The 25,948-nt window shown below is 32.1% G+C and overlaps 1 protein-coding gene across 4 annotated transcripts in view; it reads left to right on the plus strand.

Moving 5' to 3' along the window:
• NFAT (nuclear factor of activated T cells 3) overlaps positions 1-25,948 on the plus strand; it is a 98,284-nt gene that overhangs the window by 58,561 nt on the left and 13,775 nt on the right. For 2 of the 4 annotated variants that reach the window (XM_088273188.1, XM_088273187.1), the window contains exons 2-5: positions 8,696-9,053; positions 15,250-15,411; positions 18,294-18,455; positions 24,888-24,987. In XM_088273188.1, coding sequence (XP_088129314.1) covers positions 8,696-9,053; positions 15,250-15,411; positions 18,294-18,455; positions 24,888-24,987 — 782 coding nt within the window. The remainder of the gene's footprint in view (positions 1-8,695; positions 9,054-15,249; positions 15,412-18,293; positions 18,456-24,887; positions 24,988-25,948) is intronic. The other 2 variants (XM_088273191.1, XM_088273189.1) reach the window with 1 other exon arrangement.

Here is a 25,948-nt window from a genome sequence, read left to right on the forward strand (position 1 = left end):
AGAGTGAAAAAATCACTTATATTTATTAGACTCCCCTCTGGGAATCGAACCCGGGACCTCCAGAACGGTAGCCGAGCGTGTTGACCATTACACTACGGAGGCGGAGGCGGAGAATATTAAAGGAAGGAAAATATTTGTATTACTTTTACCGCCCTTTGTAATGACTTTTATTGTTTAATGATTTAAACGCAACGACAAACAAATTCCAGGAATTGAATTGTCAATATTATCTTCAAATATTATTAAGGCGATCACGCAAGAACGATGAGGTATTGCGTATGGTAAACGGTAGTTAATTGTTTGTAGGCATATGGTACAGCAGCGTCGTATTACCGCGCGCTCCAGCGAGTTGTTTTAGGATTTAGCGGGCGCTATCTGCGCCGGCATCCTCCGAGATAACGAACCAGATCTGTCTGATTCCGCGCTGGCCTTGCCGTGGATGTCCCGTGGACCAACACGACTCTATACAGACTCTAGATATATAGATAATACAGTACACACTCACGATTTTACGGGTGGTGAAAAAAATCACTTGCAATCGATTTCCCGGTTAAGGCCCAATATATGTACGTTAAATCGCAACTTAATTTTCTCTACGCCCAGAACATTTGACGTAATTAATTGTTTTCTTTTCTTTTTCTTAAAACGCCGTTTTTGTATTGAACAACATAAGTTTTTCTTCTAACTAACTAACTAACTAACCATCACGCCGCTTCACCGCAGGGGTAGGCAGAGAGAATCGAACGCCACACCACTCTGTCCTTGCAAACATTCTTTGCCTCTTCTACATTCATGCATCTCCTCATACATACCCGACGATTATTACGACTCCTGACCCGGCCGCTTTCAAGTATTTGACATACCTGATTGTGCCATGTTTTTCTCGGTCTTCCTCTGCTTCTTTTCCCACTAACATTCGCCTCATAAATTTTGTTTTACCGTTCTTTCCTCACTCATTCGTTCTACATGTCCAAACCATCTCAACACACCTTTCTTAATTTTATCGATAATGCTAATAATAAAGTTTTTCTTCGAAATACATAAATGGTTTTCAAAACAAAAGAGTTATCGAAAGGTAAGGAGTATATATATATATATATATATATATATATATATATATATATATATATATATATATATATATATATATATATATATATATATATATATATATATATATATATATATATATATATATATATATATATATATATATATATATATATATATATATATATATATATATATATATATATATATATATATATATATATATATATATATATATATATATATATATATATATATATATATATATATATATATATATATATATATATATATATATATATATATATATATATATATATATATATATATATATATATATATATATATATATATATATATATATATATATATATATATATATATATATATATATATATATATATATATATATATATATATATATATATATATATATATATATATATATATATATATATATATATATATATATATATATATATATATATATATATATATATATATATATATATATATATATATATATATATATATATATATATATATATATATATATATATATATATATATATATATATATATATATATATATATATATATATATATATATATATATATATATATATATATATATATATATATATATATATATATATATATATATATATATATATATATATATATATATATATATATATATATATATATATATATATATATATATATATATATATATATATATATATATATATATATATATATATATATATATATATATATATATATATATATATATATATATATATATATTTATATATATATATATATATATATATATATACAGTATCTACTCAATGAATTAGGGCCACACAGAATTTCGCGCATTTTCTCAATTCAAACAGGAAAAACTCAGAGAAAACCTTGAATAAAACAACATTGAATTTTATTTACACATGAACACTTTATTACGCTTAAATTATGCATATATTTTCATATAAATATAGATAGTATTTAGTATTTCCACCTTTGGCAGAAATAACTGCCTCAATTCTTTTTGGCATACTTAAAATGCACTGTTTTATCATTTTTTTATTTCTTCGTCTTCTGACCAAATTTTTTGAATATTTTTTTAGACAGTCTACTGTCGGATTTGGAAATGAGTATACCTTATTTTTTAACATGCTCCATACGTTTTCTATAGGATTAAGGTCCGGAGAATTTCCAGGCCAGGGGAGCAAAGGCAGATTTTTGTTAGACAAAAATTTTATTATTGATTTAGCCCGGTGGCAAGGTGCCCCATCCTGCATGAAGGTGTATGGACCTTCTGTTGGGTCGAGTGTATGGTAGAAGGGCAATAAAATTCGTTCGAGGACCTGCTTATAGGAATTTTGGTTCATTGTTCCTTCCACGAAAAACAACGGCCCAGGTAAATTGTTAATAATACATGACCATATCATTGTTGCAGGGGGGTGTTTGATAACTTTTACCACACAGGCCTCATTGTAACGTTCCATTGGTGTTCTCCTGACGAATCGACGGCTCTCTGTCACGGCTTCTAACCGGCACTCATCACTAAAGATGACCTGAAAAATAATGAAAATTTAAGTTTAATTCAAATATATAAGTTTATTTACTAAAATGATATGTTGAAAATTCAATTTAAATAAATACCTTTTTCCAATCATCTACCGAGTAATTTCGATGTAGCCTGGCCCATTTTAATCGATCCGCTTTCATTCGTGGTGTCAATTTTGGTACTTTTACAGGGCGCCTGCATTTCAGATTTATTTCGTAAAGACGTCGCCTCAGTGTTGATACCGATATATTTATACCCTCTTCTTCCAATTTTATTTTTAACGTTTTTGCTGATGCACTACGGTTTTCTAAGGCACTTTGAACGATTTTTCGATCAGTCCTCGGTGTTGTTTTTCTAATCCTACGACAGTTCTTTCGCCGATTGCTGGTGGCGGGTGACTGATTTTTTATTGATTTTGAAATTCTGTCCACTGTTTGACGAGAAACGTTTTCTTTTTTTGAAATTTCTCTATTAGATAGTATTCCTAATTTCAGTAGCACTATAACACTAGACTTTTTTTCCTCAGAAATGTCTTTACTTTTTCCCATTTTGCCCTTTTCAAAAAAAACACTTGTGCTTACAAAAATTTTTTATACTTTATGAACTAAAATTAAAAATTAAGTTTTTTTCACAAGACACGATAACTATATAACCTCTCTGAACAAAACAACAACCAGAACTCAAGAAACTTCACTAATAAATGAGATAGGACTATTTTTTGAACTTTCAACTATCTGTCTACCTGTGCTAATTAGGGACCTTTCTCAGAAAAAGGGTTTGAAATTTTGTAAAGGCTTAAATAATCCAGGTATATTTTACATATTATTGAAGGTAATATACATGATATTAGATGTCAATAGAAAACTTAAAGTATTTATGTAAAATAAATATAATAATCCAAAAGATTTCAGAGTATTCAAAAAAATAATGGGTGGCCCTAATTCATTGAGTAGATACTGTATATATATATATATATATATATATATATATATATATATATATATATATATATATATATATATATATATATGTATATGTATATATGTATATATATATATATATATATATATATATATATATATGTATATATGTATATATGTATATATATATATATATATATATATATATATATATATATATATATATATATATATATATATATATATATATATATATATATATATATATATATGTATATATGTATATATGTATATATATATATATATATATATATATATATATATATATATATATATATATATATATATATATATATATATATATATATATATATATATATATATATATATATATATATATATATATATATATATATATATATATATATATATATATATTTATATATTTTTATATATATATATTTTTTTTTTTTCAAAACTTCAGTCAATAAATATACACATTTTCGTAATTTTGGGGAGTTGATTATAAAAAGAAACAGCGAGCTTCAAACGTGCAAATAAAACTTGATTCCTATATTCAAAGCAGGATTACCGGAAGCAAGCGCGTCGATATAAAACAGTCGCTTCACGACGAGTGTCCGAAAACAATAAATATAAATTTGTATGGATGTCTATATTTTAATATAGTGTATATATATTTTTTAAAGTTTGATTTATTTTTAACCTATTTTTATATTGCGGACTTCACCCCCCCCCCCCTAATTAAACCGTTATATCGAGGTTTTACCGTGATACATTTTTGGTTTAGCATTGGCGGGCATTGGTGAAAGAGATCGCAAGCATTCCCCTAAGATGGGCAAGGGCGTTAGGTTAGTCGCCTCTCGCTATCGGCATGGATGGGTGTTGTGTAACCGAATATCTGCACTGATTGTTGAATTATTGTAGTGATAATGTATAACCTGTTTGGTGACGCGTTCGCCAAACCAACTACCAATTGCGGGACCACAAAGTAGCAGAATTGAGGGCTTCGAACCAAACGTACCAATCTCCAAACGGAGATTGAGATACTTCATTAGTAGACGCCAAAAACATAACATAAAATTATTGTTACGATAACTAATAGTTCTATGCAATAAAGAAATATTTATCTCTATACTTTTTAAATGACATTCATTAATATAACAAAATCCAAATATATAGATAGCTTTTTCACGTTTTTACTTTATCCGATTCCAATGTGCGTTGGTATATATGTATCCTTATATGTGTGTGTATGTATTTATGTATGTATGTATGTATATCGTAGTCGTACAGGAGAAAGTGACCAACTAACAAAACGTTAAATGTTCAGGAGGGCCATTTAACTCACTTTTGCTTGGCAACGAAATAAACATCAATGCAGTTAGTCATTTTTAACAAGTCAATATATTATATTAGTTAGTAATCTAGTTTGAAATCATTTGGGATTTTTTCAGGGCAATATTAAGGTAGTAAGATATCAAATAGTCAATGATCACGTTTTTGTAAAAAAAATGCACTATATAAACTCAAATAATGTCCACCTCCGTAGTGTAATGGTCAGCACGCTCGGCTACCGTTCTGGAGGTCCCGGGTTCGATTTCCAAGGGGGGTAAAATAAATATAAGTGATTTTTTCACTGTAATATTTATTCAATATTACCATGGACTGGTACCTGAAGCGGAGGGCTGATCACCTTTCCTTCATGTTTAAATGATCAAGATAACACTGCGTTTATATGACACAGTGCCCTATGCACCATTTGGGTGCGTGTAAGGGTTTTATTATTATATTATTATTATATATATATATTTTTATTATTTTTTATAAGTATAATTATTTCTGAGGGACAAACTCAAATTTAGTATAAATATAATTAAAAAAAATTATCTTTTTTAATTTTTTTTAGGGACTGGATTTCGTCATTGTCGACATCATCAGACTGGTGTTAAAATAAAATTGAAATGGAAAAAGCTGTATAATTATTGTTTGATTACATAATATGCATTTCTACAAAGAAATGTTAGTACAAAACTAAAATCTAATAGTAATGTTTTTTTCGATAAAAACGATGTTTGGTTATTGATTTTAAAAAATAAATGTATTTGTAAATTATTACATAAAATTACCTATGGATCTAATCACGAAATGCATCAAAATAAATAAATAGAAAAAATATATCAATATATGATATCTTTTATGTAGGTTTTTCTTAAGTTGAATATAAAAACTATGGTAATATAACCAGATCACCTGACAAAATATAAATGGATAACTGAAGCACTGAGAAATGTACTTCTTAAAATTGATACCAACAATTTTATTATTTAAACAAAACGCTCCTTAACACTAGAAACATCTCAAGACTAGCAAAATATCCAAATGGTTTACAACATTTTGAGTGTGTCCAAATACTTGTTCACAAAATCTGGAAAGCTTTTTACAAAAGCTTCTTTACATCTCACCAATAGATGTCTCTAGTGAAGTTCTAGTGATTCATGAACAAGGTTTCTAAATTGGTTCATATATATAGAACTTCCAAGAATTTGAGTAGTGTGGTTGTCAATAATGGGTAGAATTGGTGAATGTTACACGTGTGTAAAGTGATCACTTAAACCAGCCTATGACGGTCGTAAGCCCCGTAAATGCCCAGACTTCCATATTCTTCTTCATCTTTGATGAGATGTCAAAAAATAATATGCAAATAACTCCTGTAATTGGAGATAATCCAGATTTTGTGAACAAGTATTTGGACGCACTCAAAATGTTGTAAATAAATTATCTGGTAAAATTATAAGCTTAATAATAAAAATGAAAATGGTATTTTCTGGCGTTTCTCATGTGTGTGATTATAATCCAGGATTCGGATCTCACATACTAATATAAGAGTTTCTGCTTAATAAAAAGCTTCTTTACATCTCACCAATAGATGTCTCTAGTGAAGTTCTAGTGATTCATGAACAAGGTTTCTAAATTGGTTCATATATATAGAACTTCCAAGAATTTGAGTAGTGTGGTTGTCAATAATGGGTAGAATTGGTGAATGTTACACGTGTGTAAAGTGATCACTTAAACCACCCTATGACGGTCGTAAGCCCCGTAAATGCCCAGACTTCCATATTCTTCTTCATCTTTGATGAGATGTCAAAAAATAATATCCAAATGGTTCTTTAAAATGCTACTAGGCTCTAAGTAATTTGGGAAAATGGGTCAGTTATACTGTCATTTTGTCATTTTTTGCCAGTAAAAATTATGATTTAGTTGACTTTTTTTGCCAGTAAAATTTATAATTTCGTTGACTTGATATGTCAGTAAAAATAATGATTTAGTTGACTTTTTTTGCCAGTAAAATTTATAATTTGGTTAACTTTATATGTCAGTAAAAATTATGATTTAGTTGACTTTTTTTGCCAGTAAAATTTATAATTTGGTTGACTTTATTTGTAAGTAAAAATTTATTTATTTATTTCAAAACATATAACATACATAAATCATATATACATAGTTGACTTTTTTGCCAGTAAAAAATTACAATTTAGCTGACTATTTTTCTACTATCTCACTCTGAATATCAAATTCGAGTGAAACTCACTGTCTTTTTGTTAATTTGAACACCCACTGTATTATGGCAATAAAGATATGCTCGGCTGTCCAAATTTAAAACACAGTAAGGGACATTTTTTTTTGTAGTACGTTTTTTTTGCATTTATGGACTAAGTAGACTCTACTTAGTCCAAAAATGCAAAAAAAACGTACTACAAAAAAATGTCCCTTACTGTGTTTTAAATTTGGACAGCCGTGCTATGCTGATTGGCAGACAATGTTGATTACTCTATTGATTTGGATCGTTTTAACCCTTAAATGCACACCGTTGCAATTCTGCAACAGAAATTTCACATCAGTTGAAAAATCATTTAGTCGCCTGGAATTGTTATAATTCACACTGTTGCATATTTATCACACACCTAGGTGTTAGAATTAAGTCAGCCTTTTATAACTAGATGGCGCTGTGAGTACTTTCTTGACTTGTTGGGTATCCCAAATATATATTATATTAACCATATCCGCTCCCTAGGTGGAGCATATGAAGTCCACAAACTGTCTCCAGGCTTTTCTGTCGGCTGCCAGCTCCCTTGCATCCTCCCAAGTCAGATCCGCGTCCCGAAGTTCCGACGAGAACTGCTGACGAATTGTCAGCAGTGGTCGTCCTGGGCGGCGCGAACCTGATGCCTTGTAAAAGAGGCAAGCTTGATTAAGGCTCTCAGGAGGCATGCGGAGTACATGGCCAAGCCAACTGAATCGCCTTTTCTTGACGACAGTTGTGACCAAGATTTGCTGCGTCCTACGCCTTATCTCTTCATTGCTCACAAAGTCAAACCACCGCACGCCTAAGATTCTCCGCAAACACCTATTCTCAAATCTTAGTACACGGCTGCTCTGGGCCCTTGTAAGGTGCCATGTTTCACAGCCGTATAAGAGAACAGGAGCAATGCAGGCATTGTATAGGCGGCATTTGGTTTTCACCGAGTATAAATCCGATCTCCAGACAGCCTTCATACTGTTTAATGCGGACCCAGCGAGTCCTAATCGCACTCCCAGTTCCTTTTGAAGGCTGCCATTTTCAGTCACGTACACTCCCAAGTACTTGAAAATCTCGACCCTTTCGATGCGCTGGTTACTTACTCAACATCAAGGGTTGTCTCAACAGCTCATGCCTAGATGCCCAACAACCCTTGATATCCAAAATAAAACAAGGTTTTTGTTGGATTGAATTCTACATTTATTTATGTATATCTTAATACGTGACGCGTTTCGTCTTCTTAGGACATTGTCAAACACTTTGTGCTTGATAATGTCAAACACATTGTGTTTGATAATGTCCTAAGAAGACGAAACGCGTCATGTATTAAGATATACATAAATAAATGTAGAATTGAATCCAACAAAAACCTTGTTTTATTTTGGATATATTACCCAACAATTCAGTATGGAATTCTACCAACTGTCTACAGTTACAATAAATACTTTCTTGACATTTAGTTATTGTTGTCAGAGATTTTTTTTACTTAAAAAAAATAAAAAATCATGCTGTTAATAAAGTTTACTAAAAATGTCATTTGTCTTGTTTCAGCTATGAAAATGACTATGTCCACAAATTCCACAATGGCCTCTCGGATCCACCGCAAGGTGATGCGCGTTCCCTCCAAGCTGCACCCGGGCAAGCTCCACCCCGGCAAGCTGCACCCCGGCAAGCTGCATCCCGGCAAGCTGCATCCCGGCAAGCTGCACCCGGGCAAGCTACACCCCGGCAAGCTGCACCACCTGCAGGGCAAGCTGCGCCACCCGCACATGCACCCGGGCAAGGGCGGGGGCGCGAGGGGCAAGCAGCCGCCCCCGCAGCAGCCCGACTCGGCCTGCGATAGCAGCAACGACAGCGGTCTCGGCTTCGACCACCACTTGGAGACCCACAACAGAATGGGCCTCATGAGGTGAGACAAGAATTCTCTACTCACTTCGTATTTGCTTGTGTGGTTGTCGTTTTCTAGATGTAAGCATCTTTAAGACCAGGGGTCGTCAACCTTTTTATGCTTACCGCCCACTTTTACTTATTTTTCATGGTAAAAATTTCCTTACTGTCCACAGACATGATTAAAATAAAACACTTGTTTTTTATTTACAATTTAATATTAATAGTAATAGTATTACTATTCACCCGTTGTTGAAGCAACTGTAGCTTTTGAATTGTTGTTGAAAATAAATATAATACTCAAATGGTAAAAAAAGTGTTTTCATTCGCAATATTTCAATCCAGTCTATCAAAGAATTCGTGTGGAATACACAGCTCTTTTAGATACTCTGGAGCCATATTATGAATTGATTTATATGTATGAGTAGACAGAGATTAAACTCAACCCATTCGGGAAAGCGTAACTAGTGCTGTTGGTGAAATGGTGGGGTGATGTGACTGAATTTAGAAATTTCAAAAATTAGTCTCCCAGCTGCGTTTAGCACTGATTGCGGTTGAGTCCTTTTATTGTTTGGTAATCCCGCATATATACTGTTATAATATACTAAGTTAGTGAAGCCATGCCAAAAATCAAAAATTGCGAATGAAAAATTTCCAAAGATTTTAGGGCGGTATGGAACTGGTTGACGACCTGTGATTAAGACGTGCGCTGTGATAGTTTGCATGGACCTCTCCAATACACTGCATACATTTACCTGTAAAGATGCAATACGATCATAGTGTTCACTCCATGTGTATATGTCTGAAATGCGCAAGGGTTGATTATATAAATCCTTAGCTGTATATTGAATTTACATGACCAGTTGTAACTGCAAACTTCATTTGTACAAATGTGAATTAGTTTGTACCAAGCTGCACGATGCATATACACAACGCCTTCATATATTATGCGAATACTACGATCGTTGCTTTCCGTTATAGTATTTCCAATCGTGCATGTGATTTATTAAGGCTTTCAATCACCGTTTGAAGGTATTTCTCATCCCAGAATGTTGATGTGATAAGACAAACACTCCGTTTCATGCAACTTTAAAAAAAAACTCAAATTTTACCTGCAACACTTTCCCCACGTGGAAAATACCATTCTTCATTCATTTTTGCTCAGTCATATATTAAAAATATAAAAAAATACAGATGAGCACACTTACTTGCCATGTTATAAAATTGTCAAATTAGTCAGAAATTTATAAGAGTATAAATATGAATGAGAATGTTTTTGTTGGAGAAAAAATTTAATAGATTTTTCCCAATAATTAACCTCACTTTTTAAAATTGAATAGCCTGGTTCTAGTTTTTTTTTAACAGTACGTAAAATGAATAAAATAATAAATGTTGGGGTTGTCTCATCAATGTATTATAAATTCAGTTTCATGAAAAATGTAACGATAACTTGCATAGTTTTGAAATAAAATATTTTTTATCTTTCAGCTCTATTGAATATAATCTTTTTTTAATTAAATACTAATTTAGATTTTGTGTCAACAAATAATAAATTATCAAGGAATTCCCTTTATTAGATGATAATTTTATCTTATTTAAGTTGAGAGCATTGTCTTACAGTAAGCATTCCAAAAATAACATAACCAACACATTCCGCTGATAAGGTAATATTTCGTTTGGTACATTATGCTTATTTTGTCTTAATTTATGTAGGTGTGTTGAAATTATAAGAAGAATAACAAATATAAAACTGCATCCTAACGGTTAATGGTTTATGTGTTCTACTCCTGTATATTTAAGTATTAAGATAAATTTGCTTTGTTCTCTTGTAGGGTTTTACTCTCTATTGTGGCTGATTGTGTTGTTTTTTTGGTGAGGTTTATCTATTGTGGCTAATTGTGTTGTTTTTTTGGTGAGGTTTATCTATTGTGGCTAATTGTGTTGTTTTTTTGGTGAGGTTTATCTATTGTGGCTAATTATGTTGTTTTTTTGGTGAGGTTTATCTATTGTGGCTAATTGTGTTGTTTTTTTGGTGAGGTTTAACTTTTCCTACTGGGGGTAATTGTGTTAATCTCTTGGTAGGGTTTAATTTTTTCTATCGTGGCTAATTGTATTGTTCTATAAAAACAAATTTGTCAATATTTGACTCTGGCAAAGCAGGATTGACGAGTTTGAATACAATTTACCTGAGCAATACTCGGGCTCGTCAAATTCAATACAAACTCCTTACCTGAGTCACACTCGGGCTAGTAAGGGAATTGATTAATTCTTTCTATTGTGGCTAATTGTGTTGTTTCTTGGTGGGGTTTCATCCTTTCTACTGTGGCTAATTGTGTTGTTTCTTGGTGGGGTTTCATCCTTTCTACTGTGGCTAATTATGTTGTTTCTTAGTGGGGTTTAATCCTTTATATTGTGGCTAATTGTGTTGTTCTCTTGGTGGGGTTTAATCCTTTCTATTGTGGCTAATTGTGTTGTTCTCTTGGTGGAGTTTAATCCTTTCTATTGTGGCTAATTGTGTTGTTATCTTGGTGGGGTTTAATCCTTTCTATTGTGGCTAATTGTGTTGTTCTCTTGGTGGGGTTCAATCCTTTCTATTGTGGCTTTTCTACTCACTCAATATGTCAAGCCCCTGTTCTTATGACTAGATAATTTCCTGCAAATTTGATAAATGATGTTATACTTTGAAAAGTAATTATCCTTAGTAAGTATCTTTTAATATAGTAAATCAGGGATTCGTAATATAATTACTGTGTTGTATGTAAATAATATCTACCGTAAAATTCTCACAATTTCTTTATATTTTAGCAGTTATCTGCAATACCTATGTTTGAAAAATAAAAGCGTTTAAATAGCTAAAAGTTTTTTTCACATTGTATCGCGTTAATTAATCACAATTTTATTTAATTTTTGCTAATTTATGTAGTATTTTGGAGAGAAAAAAAGTAATTCTCAGATACAGTTTGGTTTGCAAGAATTCATGCACCGAGATGTCAGGAATCTTATTGAAATATATAGTAGAATGCAGTCTGTCCTCTCTGCCTCAGTTTGAAAATGCCATTGAGTTTTCTTATCGAGAGTATCAACATAATTTTGTATCCTGCAAGCAATTATGTGACTCTAAAAAAGAATAAAGTAAAATTATCTTAAATAATAATAATAATAATAAAATTGGATAACTTATATAGCGCCATTTTCGTAAAAAAATACCTCAAGGGCGCTTCACTGTGAATGAATTGGGGAAAATATTATGGTGGAAATGATTTAGCAAACAAATGTGTTTTTAGTCTTTTTCTAAAGATCATCTCACTCTCACTATTTCTAACCATTGGTGGAAGAGCATTCCACGCCGTCGGTCCTGCAACAGCAAAGGCACGCTCGCCAAATTCTATATATTCAAATATCTTCAATTATCCGCTCACATTAAGATAACCATTTACCTTTACCACACATATTGTTTGAAGTGGAGAGATGCTTTGCTTTATATTATTTCTCCTTTTGTTGTGATAGTCAATACATCTGGGAATTTGACCGCGCCACTCTTATCTGCCAAACTGATTATCTGGTCTGTGTTTATTTTGATTAGAAGTATAGGGGTCAGAATTCAATTGATGTAATTAAACATTAAAAATTTTATCAGAACTATTTTTTTTGTGTAATTAAGAATCATCTTTTTTTATTATTAATCATCAGTATATTGGTTTGGTATGTAATTTTTTTGTTTGCTTTTTTTTATTATGACGTTAGCCATTTAGATTAATTTAAATTTTTTCGGGTTGACTGTGTGGAAACCTTCCTGTGTTCTGGATACAGCTTTGCGGATGCATTAATTTGTTTAGTTTATGGAGATGGTCCTATTTTAAAAAAAAATATATAATTTAAACTTTTGGTGTTCATAATAGGCAAGGAGAATTTTCTCAAGCAACTAATAAATATTATTTTTTAAAAAACTGTTGGTGTTTATACAAGTGGAGGCCATTTGAATTTTAACCGTTAGAGGGCTGAGTATCGATATATCGATTCTAGTATAATTTGCCAAAAGTGCGGCCGTCGATGCATATTTTGATGTTCAAGCTGGGGGATTCCGATTCATCAATAATATTACGTAAAAATATAAACAAATTGAACTAAATTTTGAGTAATTTTGACTGAAAAATAGAAATACATTTTTTTGCAAAAACTTATTTTATTCGCCCTTACAATGTCCAATAAATTTTAAATGAACCTCTTTGCAAAAAAAAAGTTTCAGCAATTTTAGTATACATATAAGAAAAAATTTCAGCATTAAAACGGTTAATATCTCTCGGTTATCCACCTAACCTCTTAGTTTTATTACCCAGATATATGTAAATCTCTCCTTCAATCAAGCTTTTTTTGTGGTTGTCCAGTACTCTTCCATCCAAAGCTTTATTTTCTCATGTACTAACAACATTTTATAAGTACTCTCTTACGCTTCTCAATAGCTTTCACTTTATATCATGTTACTTACCCAACATTTATGAAGTTCTAATAGTAGGATATTACCGCAAAAGTATTATATGATTGATTTATTAATAATAATAATGATAATTTTACTAATAATGAGTATAGAATAAAATATTTTGTGATTTCCTAATAAGAAATTATTTGAGTGCCATTGTGGCAAGCTTCTTGAAAAATAGCTTTGATTTTTCTGTAGGATGTTTAAGAAGATAAACGATTCTTACTTATTTTCCATGCTTATATTATCCGCCTCGAAAGTGTAGTGGTTAGAGTATTTAACTACCATGCTTTATAGCCTATACTTACTTGAAAAAAGCATGAGGTCCCGGGTTCGATTCCCAATGGAGTCAAAATAATTGTTTTACTTTTTTCAAAATAATATTTATTTATTTATATACAAAATAAAAATGTATATTTAATATTACCAAGAAATACCATTTCTTGGTAATATTAAATACATATCTTCTCTTTGTATAATTAACAATCAATTTAACATTGCTCAATTTGGTCCAGTGCCCTCTGCGCCATTGGGTGTCGATAAAGGTCGAAAGAATTTTTTAATGATTAATGAAGGGTATGGTGTAACCTAACCTCCACTGTGCAACGTTGCTTTTTTACCATAGCAAATTATAAATATAATTGAGAAAAAAAAAAAGTGTTAAATTTCGTACTAACCTTTATTGTTAGGCGCCGTGGCGTAGTTGCATAGACGCTCCTCCGCAAACATTAGCATCAGGATTCGATTTCTGCCAATTGCAAAATAAATTTAAAAAATATTTCTTTTCAACTGACTGTTTTTTGTTTCACATTTACCTTCCCTATCCTCAATATCCTGCCTGCAGACAAGTCTCTAAAAATATAAACTTTGCGGATATTAATAACTCTTAAAATCAAAAGTCCCTATTTATTCTTGAGTTTCGCTTCTCAGTTACTTGATTGCTGTCTATATTGTAGAAATATTTTATTGTATTTTACTTATTTACGGTTCACAAACAATGAAAAACATATTACAATAAACGAAATACAGTGCAATACAAATAGTTTTGATGTTTTTCATCAATTAGATGAGAACACAACAAGCTTACAGAAACAATAAAGGTGCAGGTTAAACACATATATAAAGAATAGTAATTTGGTTGTAAAAAAAAGGGTAATAACAATTAAAAGTAATGAAGTAAGAAAAATATAAATAAAAATTAGAAGTAAAAATTAAAAGTGAACTTAAACTACGCTACATAAGGTACAAAATTCAAGACTCCACCAAATCAATTTCAAATTGATTTCACCAATCCGGTAATAGTCCTCTTGTATTTCTCCGTGCCATCATTAAATATGTCGATGGTCACATTATCAGTATTTTCCAAATTATTATACAATCTTAGCATCCTAGAAATGGAGTTAAAGTGTGCCATATTATTGTTATATACTGGGAGAGAAAATGTGTTGTGCCTCCTTAACCGCCGAGAGGGAACATTCATTGCTATCTTCTCGACACAAAATGCTGAATCAATGTTACCATGGATTATATTATAAAGATACATTAAGTCTGCAATTTGTCTCCTGATTTCCAATTTGTCAATATTGAAATATTCATATTTATAAAATAATCTGATAATTTCTATAATACAATGTATTGCACTGGCGGTGTTGTGTAGTGTTGGGCATAATGATTCCTCCCGGCCCGGAATGATGCCCGTATAGGCCTCCTGTTCTCATGCTTGTGGTTTGCACCTTCGCAGGTCCTTAGAGCCATCAGAGACATCCTGGAACGGGAACGAGAACGCGGAAGCTAAACGTCGTAAGACAGAAATTAAATTTGATTCGGACGACGCTATCGATAATTTCAGTTTTACGGAGACAGCTATCGCGTCGCAGCCCAAACTCTCGGCTGCTCCATCCATGTACGTTTACGTTTCCAATATTAATGAAAACAATCGGCTACCTTGGAGGTAAAAGGTCTCTCGTCAATAACAAATATTGTTTTTTTTTTTTTTTTAATTTTTTACATTTTGACATTTCATCAGAGATGCAGAAGAATATGAAAGTCTGGGTGTTTACAAGACTTATTATAGGCTGGTTTAGTGATTACTTTACACACTACCCATGATTGACACCATTCACCATTCTACCCATGATTGACAACCGCACTACTCAAATTTTCGGAACTCCTAGATATATTGATCAATCTCAGGATACAGTACATATGATATATTATTAGATTAAAACCAATATTTTTAGCTTTTCCACTTTATTTTTATTTGACCAGCGAACGGGTTTCGTCGTTACCGACATCACCAGTCTGATGATGTCGGTAACGACGAAACCCGGTCGCTGGTCAAATAAAAATAAAGTGGAAAAGCTAAAAATATTGGTTTTAATCTAATAATATATTAAAATGCAATTCCATCACGAAGTGTCAGTGGATAATATAAATCTATTAAACAGTACATATGAGTTCACAACAGCCATCTATGTTGGATTGAGAAAAGCTTTTATTCAGCAGAGACCCTTTAATTTGTGTGCAAGATACGATCCATGGATTATTTTTACATACTGGGAAACCGCTTAAAACATGATTTAGAATTTTTTCTGTCGTTTATAATTTGACCAGTTATTTTTATCCACAACATATTGAGTGTGTCTAAATACTTGTTCACAAATCAGATACTCATCGTTCAACGTCCCAAGGCCACAACTCCAAAATTTAGACTAAGCGTCACATACTGTGTTTGATAATGACGCTAAATGTATCGAAACACGTGTCTCCATAGATTTGAAGAAATAGTGATATTTATCAAGTAAAATTTATATAAAAAAATATTATTTGTTAAACTGGCTCCGGAATGAAAATAGAATCATTTTATACATACTGTACATTTTGACTTGAAACGGCATGTTTTATTATCATCTGTGTAATTTTTAAAATCACAACCTTTTAATAATCAATCCAATGTCATCGTATGCATATTTTTAAAATGATTTTTTAAAAAGGATTTTAAATAAATATTTATAATTTTTCATCAATCCTGATCTTAATTAGCAAAATATAATTAGGGTCGTATACTAATCACATGTAATCGCAAACCCAATTCCGATCTGTGCTATGTTTTTTGGCATCTCGGGCTCTCCAAAAAAATCTAAAAGTAAGCAAATAGAATACAAATATGTACTTAAAAAATAAAATCTAACCTGACATCCGACCTTTTACTTCCAAAGTACTCAATTAATTTTTCGTAAAATTAATAGATTACTTTATTAAATTTATTATTTTTCTTAAGGTTCTAGGTTCTGAAAAGTTGTTCATTTTTCAATGTCATCGGCTTGAATATATATGATAGTTTGGTGCATGGCATATTTTCATGGCATATCATTATCTAATATTTGCATTCTGTGTTTTAGTAATTTGAACTTTTTTATCATGCTTCTCATATCCCTTACTCCTTTCAAGAACGTCATAAATCAAAAATCGATAATTTTCAGTTGTGCATGTTTTCGGAATGCCCAGAAAATGTACTATATCCCAGCAAAAGCGGCATATTTTTAACTTAATATTTACCCGCTACAGGGCAGAAAGTGTTGTTTTTGCATTTTGAAGAAAAGGTATTGTTTAATATTTTTTTTGAATACTAAATATTTTTGAAATGGAGAAAAAAACCTTTTTTTTTCTTTTCTCTCTACTACTATTAGTAGTAGTAGTAGAGAAAAAACCTTCAGGTTTTACCTAAAAAGATCTGTTGCACAGTTAAAAGTTCAATATGTGGCTTGATATTTATTTTTAATACGTTTTATAATATTTTTAAACTTCAAAAGCGTTCTCCTGAATAATCAAGTTTTTTTATTTATGACGTTCTTGAAAGGAGTGAGCGGTATGTGATCCAAACTAGCACTCTCATTTCATGGTTCAAATTAACTTGGAGATGTGGACCACTTACATTCTCAAATCATCAAAAAATTCTAATGGTTAGAATAATAATAATAATAAAACCCTTATCCGCACCCCAATGGTGCATAGGGCACTGCGTCTTATAAACGCAGTGTTATCTTGATCGTTTACACATGAAGGAAAGGTGATCAGCCCTCCGCTTCAGGTACCAGTCCAGGATAATATTGAATAAATATGACAGTGAAAAAATCACTTCTATATATTTTACCCCCCTTGGGAATCGAACCCGGGACCTCAAGAACGGTAGCCGAGCGTGCTGACCATTACACTACGGAGGCGGACAATAAATGAGAATAATAATAAATTGTATTTTGATTCATATTGATATTAGTCACATTGTGGCCCCGTGGTTAGCGCGGCGGACTCGGAGTTTCTGGGTTCGAACCAGTTCTACCACAACTTAATACCTATTTTGAATAACGCTTAGACCCACGAAACTAGCATGAAATAATTTGTGTATATATAATTAAAAACACAAATATTTATCATTTAAAAAAAGTTAAGGCTTTTGAGGGCAAAACTGATATTTATTATTATCCGATGTACTGAAGTTGATTTAAGTTTGTTTCCCTTTCATCTGGGAAGGCTACGCATGAAAAATCTTATTGAGAAGAATGTGACACTCCACCCTATTTGCCTAGCCTAGCAGGGAAACAGCATGATGGTAGTATTAGTAGTATATTTTATATATTGAAAGCATTGTCAACTTTGAGGTATGGTAATATAACATTCTCCTTATCATTCATCGTTCACTTTGAAGTGGTATTACACAAAGTGAGCGATGAATGATAAGGAGTGTTGTAATAGTAGTAGTTTATATTATTTTGGTATTATTTTTAGGAGGCTCACGGGCGGCAAGCTCCCCGCGGCTCTGGGGGGGCGCATGGGGCGGCGGGTCCCCTCCTCCCCGCCCACGCTTAGCTCCCCCCTGGCGCCCCACTCCCGGGACGGCAGAGTCAGCCTGCAGATCCTTTGTCAGCCGGAACAGCAGCACAGAGCCAGGTAAGGGCACTACCTCCTACCAGGGGTGTTAGTTGAAGTTTGCCGGTTTTTTCAATAAAGAAAACGCTTAATTCTCAAGGGAATCTCAATTTTTTTATTCAAAGTATTGACCATCGGATTCTATACATTTTGCCCATCTTTGAGGCAAATCATGGATACCATTCCAAAAAAAAATTTCTCTTTCGAGGCAAACCATTCGACAAGCCATTTTTCGACTTTTTCAAAATTGGCGAAGCGCTGCTCTGCGAGTGAGTGTCCCATCGATGCGAAAAGGTGATAGTCGGACCGGGCAAGGTCTGGAGAGTACGGCGGGTGCGATAATATTTCCCAATTCAATGCTTTGAGAGTGTTCTTCACCACTTTAGCTGTATGAGGCGGTGCGTGGGGCGGTGCGATTTTCGATTTGTCTCTCGTTCATTTGGTGTGTTGTACTCATTTTCCATACTTTTGGATCTTTCCCATGGCTTTTAAACGTTGGCAAATTGCTCCTCGGGTCACATTAAGTGTTTGGGCCAATTGTTGTTGCGATTGGGTTGGGTCTTCATCCAATAACGCCTGCAATTCCTCGTCTTCGAACTTTTTCGTTGCACCAGGATGCTCATTGTCTGTTAAATCGAAATCTCCACTTTTAAATTGACGAAACCATGTCTCTTATGTTCTAATCAATGGAGCATGTTCACCATAAGTTTCTACCAGCAACCGATGAGCTTCAACTGCTTTTTTCTTTTGATGAAATAAAATAAGCAACGAATGCCGAAAATGCGATTTACTTGGAACGAAACTCGACATATTCACTTAGGTAAACAACTATGACACTATTATTTTGGCAGAATGTAATTTGTATATTTTTGAAGGTTAATGTCCATAGAAAAATATGACAAAGATGCCAAATCATAGAAATGTATACATATCTCTAGCGACATCTATGAGACATCTAACACCACTGGTAAGCTCCACTGATCATTTTTAAGATTTTTGTTGATACTCAATATAGATGGAGAAGATGGAAATATGGAAGTCTAGGTGATTACAGGGTTTCAGACATCTTATTAACACATCGTTTTCGGGTGGTTTTTTCATCAATCCTGACCTTAATTAGCAAAATAATTAGGGTCGTATACTGATCACATGTAATCGCAAACTCAGTTCCGATCTGTGCTATGTTTTTTGGCATCTCGCTTTACCAAAAGTAAGCAAATAGAATGCTTATAAGCATCTCTCGTAAAAATGTATGTAAAATAAGCTTTTAAGCGTGTCCCGCAAACAATGTGTTAAGTGGTGGTAACAGTGCCATACACTGAATTATACATATTCACATTTGCTATAGTTGGCAACTATAAAATTAAAATATTTCAATAAACTATGATTTCATGTGACGGAAACGCTTTGTGTGCTAGGAATGTATTTCAGGTGACGGAACGTTTTGTGTGACGGGAATGTAGTATATATTTCAAGTAACGGAACGTTTTGTGTGACAGGAATGTAGTATATATTTCAGGTGATGGAACGTTTTGTGTGACGGGAATGTAATATATATTTCAAGTAACGGAACGATTTGTGTGACAGGAATGTAGTCTGTATTTCAGGTGACGGAACGTTTTGTGTGACGGGAATGTAGTATATATTTCAAGTAACGGAACGTTTTGTGTGACAGGAATGTAGTATGTATTTTAGTATATGCAAAAAGAATCTTATTTTGGGAAAAGTAAAAGTAATTATGTGTAATATTAAGTCTCAAAAAGTAAACAAGAATAAAAATCTGAATATTTATACCGTTAAACACAATTAAGCCACATTATGAGGGCTTTCTGAAATTCTGAAAAGTAAAATGAAAAAATAAAGGATTTTACTTTTATAACACATGCAAATTTGATTCTTTTTAATAATAATAATAATCACTTTTATAATATAGAGTTTTATTTCATTACACATTAGTTTCAAAAACTGCATTGTTTTCATCGACAGGTGATTGGTAAAACAGTTTAATTAATGACCTGTCGATGAAAAAAACTAGTTTTCGAAACTAGTAATGAAGTACAAGAGGTATTATACAAGTGTTAATTTTTTTTTTAAATAATCAACATATTCCACAAAGTAAATGCCGAATCAATAAATATTATAATTCCATTCTTAATATTTTGATAAACTTATTTTTCACAATTTGTGTCGGAGAGGGATACACTTGGTTTATTACAATTGTATGTTTGCTGTGTGCAGTTTAGTTTATTGAACATCTCTGTTTCCCCAGTCAAAGTACACAGTCCTTACGGACCTAGCGTTGAACTGAGCAAACACAAAGCGGGCGGCGTACGCAGAGCACGCCATTTAATGTTCATCGCCCCCTGAATGGAATTTTCCCCGGCACACAATAATGTCTGCCCGGTGCAATGGGGGGGAAATCCTCTTGTTGGCAATTTCCAATGCATCACGAGTGAAAGGGTGCACAGATGAATATGTCCTGTACCGTAGAACGGAGCTACTTGAACTTTGATGTGTTACTTGAGCCCAGTTAAAAAAATATTTAGATCTGTATTTGGTCTACAATAATGACCGTATCGACGTGATTCATTGTTTCCCTGACAGGTGACACTTATACGTTCATTATTGTAGACAAAATACAGATTTAATTTTTTTACTGGGCTCAAGTAGCACGTCAAAGTTCAAGTAGCCCCGTTCTACGGTAGTTGATCTTTTTCTTCGCAAAGGGTGGAAAGGCGAAGATCTTTTTCTTTTATATTGAAATTTTATAAAGATTTATTAATATAGTTGTTATATATTATTTTTTGCCATCAAACAAAAAGAAGAATATGGAAGTCTGGGCATTTACGTGGCTGACGACCGTCATAGGCTGGTTTAAGTGATCACTTTACACACGTGTAACATTCACCAATTCTACCCATTATTGATAACCACACTACTCAAATTCTTGGAAGTTCTATATATATATATATATATATATATATATGAACCAATTTTGAAACATTGTTCTTAAATCACTAGAACTTCACTAGAGACATCTATTGGTGAGATGAAAAGAAGCTTTTTATTGAGCAGAAACTCTTATATTGTCCTATAATTGGAGATAATCCAGATTTGTGAACAAGTATTTGGACACACTCAAAATGTTGTGAATAGTTGTTATATAACTTATGTGTTTTCAGTTTCCGGGTTTGAAGCCACTACCACAATTTGATATATTCCAGTATTTCCCAATATTTTTTTATGTTTGTAATTTATACTTTGTGCAGTGTTCCTGTTTGGCCTACAGATAAAATAAAACAGATTTTAATAGCTCTACAATTTAAAAAAATTATATAGAAGCATTTACAAAAACGTGGAAAATCAAACTAAGACGAAATTATTCATTGATGAGAATTTTCGGACAGAGTTTAGGACACACATCACTTTGCTTCTGAGGCCCGTTGGGTCCATATAAAGAGTACAAATATTCTCTCATGTTTTTTTGTTTTTGTTTTTGATATCTCATCAAAGATGAAGAAGAATATGGAAGTCTGGGCATTGTGATTGTGTGTGATTGATATCCAGGATTTGGACCTTACATACTAATACAAGAGTTTCTGCTTAGTAAAAAGCTTTTTTACATCTCACCAATAGATGTCTCTAGTGAAGTTCTAGTGATTCAAGAAAAAGGTTTCTAAATTGGTTCATATATATATAAAACTTCCAAGAATTTGAGTAGTGTGGTTGTCAATAATGGGTAGAATTGGTGAATGTTACAGGTGTGTAAAATGATCACTTAAACCAGCCTATGACGGTCGTCAGCCCCGTAAATGCCCAGACTTCCATATTCTTCTTCATCTTTGATGAGATGTCAAAAATAATATGAAAATAACTCCTGTAATTGGAGATAATCCAGATTTTGTGAACAAGTATTTGGACACACTCAAAATGTTGTAAATTCTTTCATGAAATGTGCCAACAAAATATGATTCAATTCAAATATCAATTGACACCAAAATTTATAAAAATCTCCCTTCAAAATGTTCCAATACAAAATATGATTTGATTTTAATATCAATCGATACCAAAATATGGAAAAATCTCCCTTCAACATGTTTCACTACAAAATATGATTTTATTTAACTATCAATCCATACCAAAATATGGAAAAATCTCCCTTCAACATGTTCCAATAAAAATATAATTTAATTTAAATATCAATTGACACCAAAATATGGAAAAATCTCCCTTCATAATTAATTATATCATTTGCTTTTCTGTCAACGATTAAATCTTTTAATTGCGTTTTTTCTGTCCATTTGTCATGCCGATTAAAAGCGTAGAAAAGAAAAGGCAATTGTCCATTAAGCCTTTTGAGTTGGCGGGTTATTGACCGTTGGTATTCGAGCGCACTGCAGTGTGTGAGTCTGTGCCACCATAGCATGTTACTTCACCATTAAGTGCTCCACTCACACCACGCTGCGCGGCTGTGCTTGTGTATGGGTCCTGCCGGTAACTACACCGCCCAATTATACATATTACTTTGTTTGCGTCACTGACATCGCTTAATATGATCAATTATTTATACACCATTTTAAATTATCTCTGTTATCGCCATTCAAACAACAACAAATAAGTAGTATAAAAAATGCATTATTTAAAGAAATAGCTCTTTTTTTGTATATCAAAAGCATTGTTGACTCTGTGGTATGGTAATTAACACTCTCCTTATCATTCATCATTTTTTTGTAATACTACTTAAAAAAACACTACTTCGTGACTACCGGTTTCGGAATAATCATTCCATCTTCAGGTCAAATGTGGATTAAAATGAAATTCATACAGTCTGACATTTATACAAAAATTAAAATTTAACAATAACAAAATATGAAAATTTATTTTTAATATATTTTTTATTATTTATATATTTTCAAAAAATTTACATAACTCTCCTTATCATTCAAATTTATTTTTGAATGATAAGGAGAGTGTTAAATAGCTCTTTCCCTTGTCACAACTCTCAAATTTTGGCTAAGCTTTACATATGAATATATTGATAATGATATTAAATTTATCAAAACATGTATCACAGATTTTATGAAATAGTGTTAAAACATAAAAATTTATATTATGTACCATTTCTGAAATTTATGCTGTAGAAATTTCTGAATAAAAACAGCAAAAGTTCTAATACTTTCCAAAGTTCTAATGTTTTTTTTTTAAATTTTCTTCCAACTTTGCTTTCTACTCTTTAAGTTACTAATTAGTATGTATGTTTAGACATAGGTATACATTAGTTTGAATTATACAATTTACTAGTGGAGATACATATACATTAATTTGAATTATACAATTCACTGTTAGAGATACACATATTCATTGAAAATATACAATTTACTAGTAGAGTTCATATATATTCATTTAAATGATACAATTTACTGGTACATACTGTACATTGATTTATATCGTGGGTATACTGGCAAAAAGCGTTAACTCTAAAATCCCTGCATTAACCGCCCTACACATACGAATGTACGTGATACGCGCGGTTTTTCTTCACCATTCCGCGCTAACCTGTTTTTAATCCCATATTTAATGCGTACCGGATACACTGACAAAGTTTTGTCAGGTTTCATACCTGACAATATTTTGTAACAATAAACGTTGTGATTTTTTTTCTTGTTTATAAAAAATATGCCCGAAAATAACCCGAAGGTAGGGTGGTACATAATTCAAGTTATTTAATACTTTTAGCCTGAATAAAATACCCGCTATTAAACTTAATGTTGACTTTTAAAACCACATAAATATGACATTTCAAAATACTTAATGTATTTTGCCAGTTTATAGAATGTTGAAAACTTTATAGGAGTGCATCATGAAGCCAAAATTGCACATTTGTGAGTTAACGTGTTTTGCCAATACCCACGATATTATAAAAAAATATTGCTAGAGAGACAAACATTTATTTGAATTATAATATTTATCTGTAGAGATACAAATTCATCAATTTAAATTATACCTTTTACTGGTAGAGATACATATATCGCTCACTCCTTTCAAGAACGTCATAAATCAAAAAACTTGATTATTCAGGAGAACGTTTTTAAAGTTTAAAAATATAATACAATGTATTAAAAATAAATATCAAGCCACTTATTGAACTTTTTACTGCGCAACAAATCTTTTTAGGTAAAACCTGAAGGTTTTTTCTACATTTGAAAAATATTTAGTATATTTAAAAAAATAATTAAACAATACCTTTTCCTCAAAATGCAAAAACAACATTTTCTGCCCTGTAGCGGGTAAATATTAAGTTTAAAATGTGCCGCTTTTGCTGGGATATAGCACATTTTCTGGGCATTCCGACATGCCCAACTCTAAATTCACGATTTTTGATTTATGACGTTCTTGAAAGGAGTGAGCGATATGTACATTAATTTAAATTATAGAATTTATTTTTATTTTCAGATATCAAACTGAAGGAAGTAGGGGTGCAGTAAAGGATAGATCGGGAAATAGCTTTCCAGTTGTAAAGCTGATTGGCTATGACAAACCAGCTATATTGCAGGTAAATATTATTCAATAATAGCACTAACTTGTGATTGCTTAGCACACCCACAAATTTCTTGATGAGAGATGATGAATTGTAAATCCATATTGTTATATGCTGAGGAGAGACAGTGAATGATTTTTCACCGCCAGTTCTTAGGGGGTATAAATACAGTTATTATTGGATATAACCCACAAAATCTCTTGGTGAGAGATGATGAATTGTAAATCCATTGTTATATGCTGAGGAGAGACAATGAATGATTTTTCACCGCCAGTTCTTAGGGGGTATAAATACAGTTATTATTGGATATAACCCACAAAATCTCTTGGTGAGAGATGATGAATTGTAAATCCATATTGTTATATGCTGAGGAGAGACAATGAATGATTTTTCACCGCCAGTTCTTAGGGGGTATAAATACAGTTATTATTGGATATAACCCACAAAATCTCTTGGTGAGAGATGATGAATTGTAAATCCATATTGTTATATGCTGAGGAGAGACAATGAATGATTTTTCACCGCCAGTTCTTAGGGGGTATAAATACAGTTATTATTGGATATAACCCACAAAATCTCTTGGTGAGAGATGATGAATTGTAAATCCATATTGTTATATGCTGAGGAGAGACAATGAATGATTTTTCACCGTCAGTTCTAAGGGAGTATAAATACAGTTGTTATTGTATATATATATATATATATATATATATCGTAGTCATACAGGAGAAAGTGACCAAGTGCATTGTTTTACAAAAACGTGATCATTGACTATTTGATATCTTACTAGCTTAATGTTGCCCTGAAAAAATCCCAAAGGATTTTAAACTTCGAAGTATAATATATTGACTTGTTAAAAATGACTAACTGCATTGGTGTTTATTTTCTGCCAAGCAAAAGTGACTTATGTGGCCCTCCTGAGCATTTTACGTTTTGATAGTTGGTCACTTTCTCCTGTACGACTACGATATAAGAC

The sequence above is a fragment of the Brachycentrus maculatus genome, unplaced genomic scaffold (assembly GCF_059751285.1).
Source record: "Brachycentrus maculatus isolate JH-2025_06_01 unplaced genomic scaffold, ASM5975128v1 h1tg000559l, whole genome shotgun sequence".
NCBI lineage: Eukaryota > Metazoa > Arthropoda > Insecta > Trichoptera > Brachycentridae > Brachycentrus > Brachycentrus maculatus.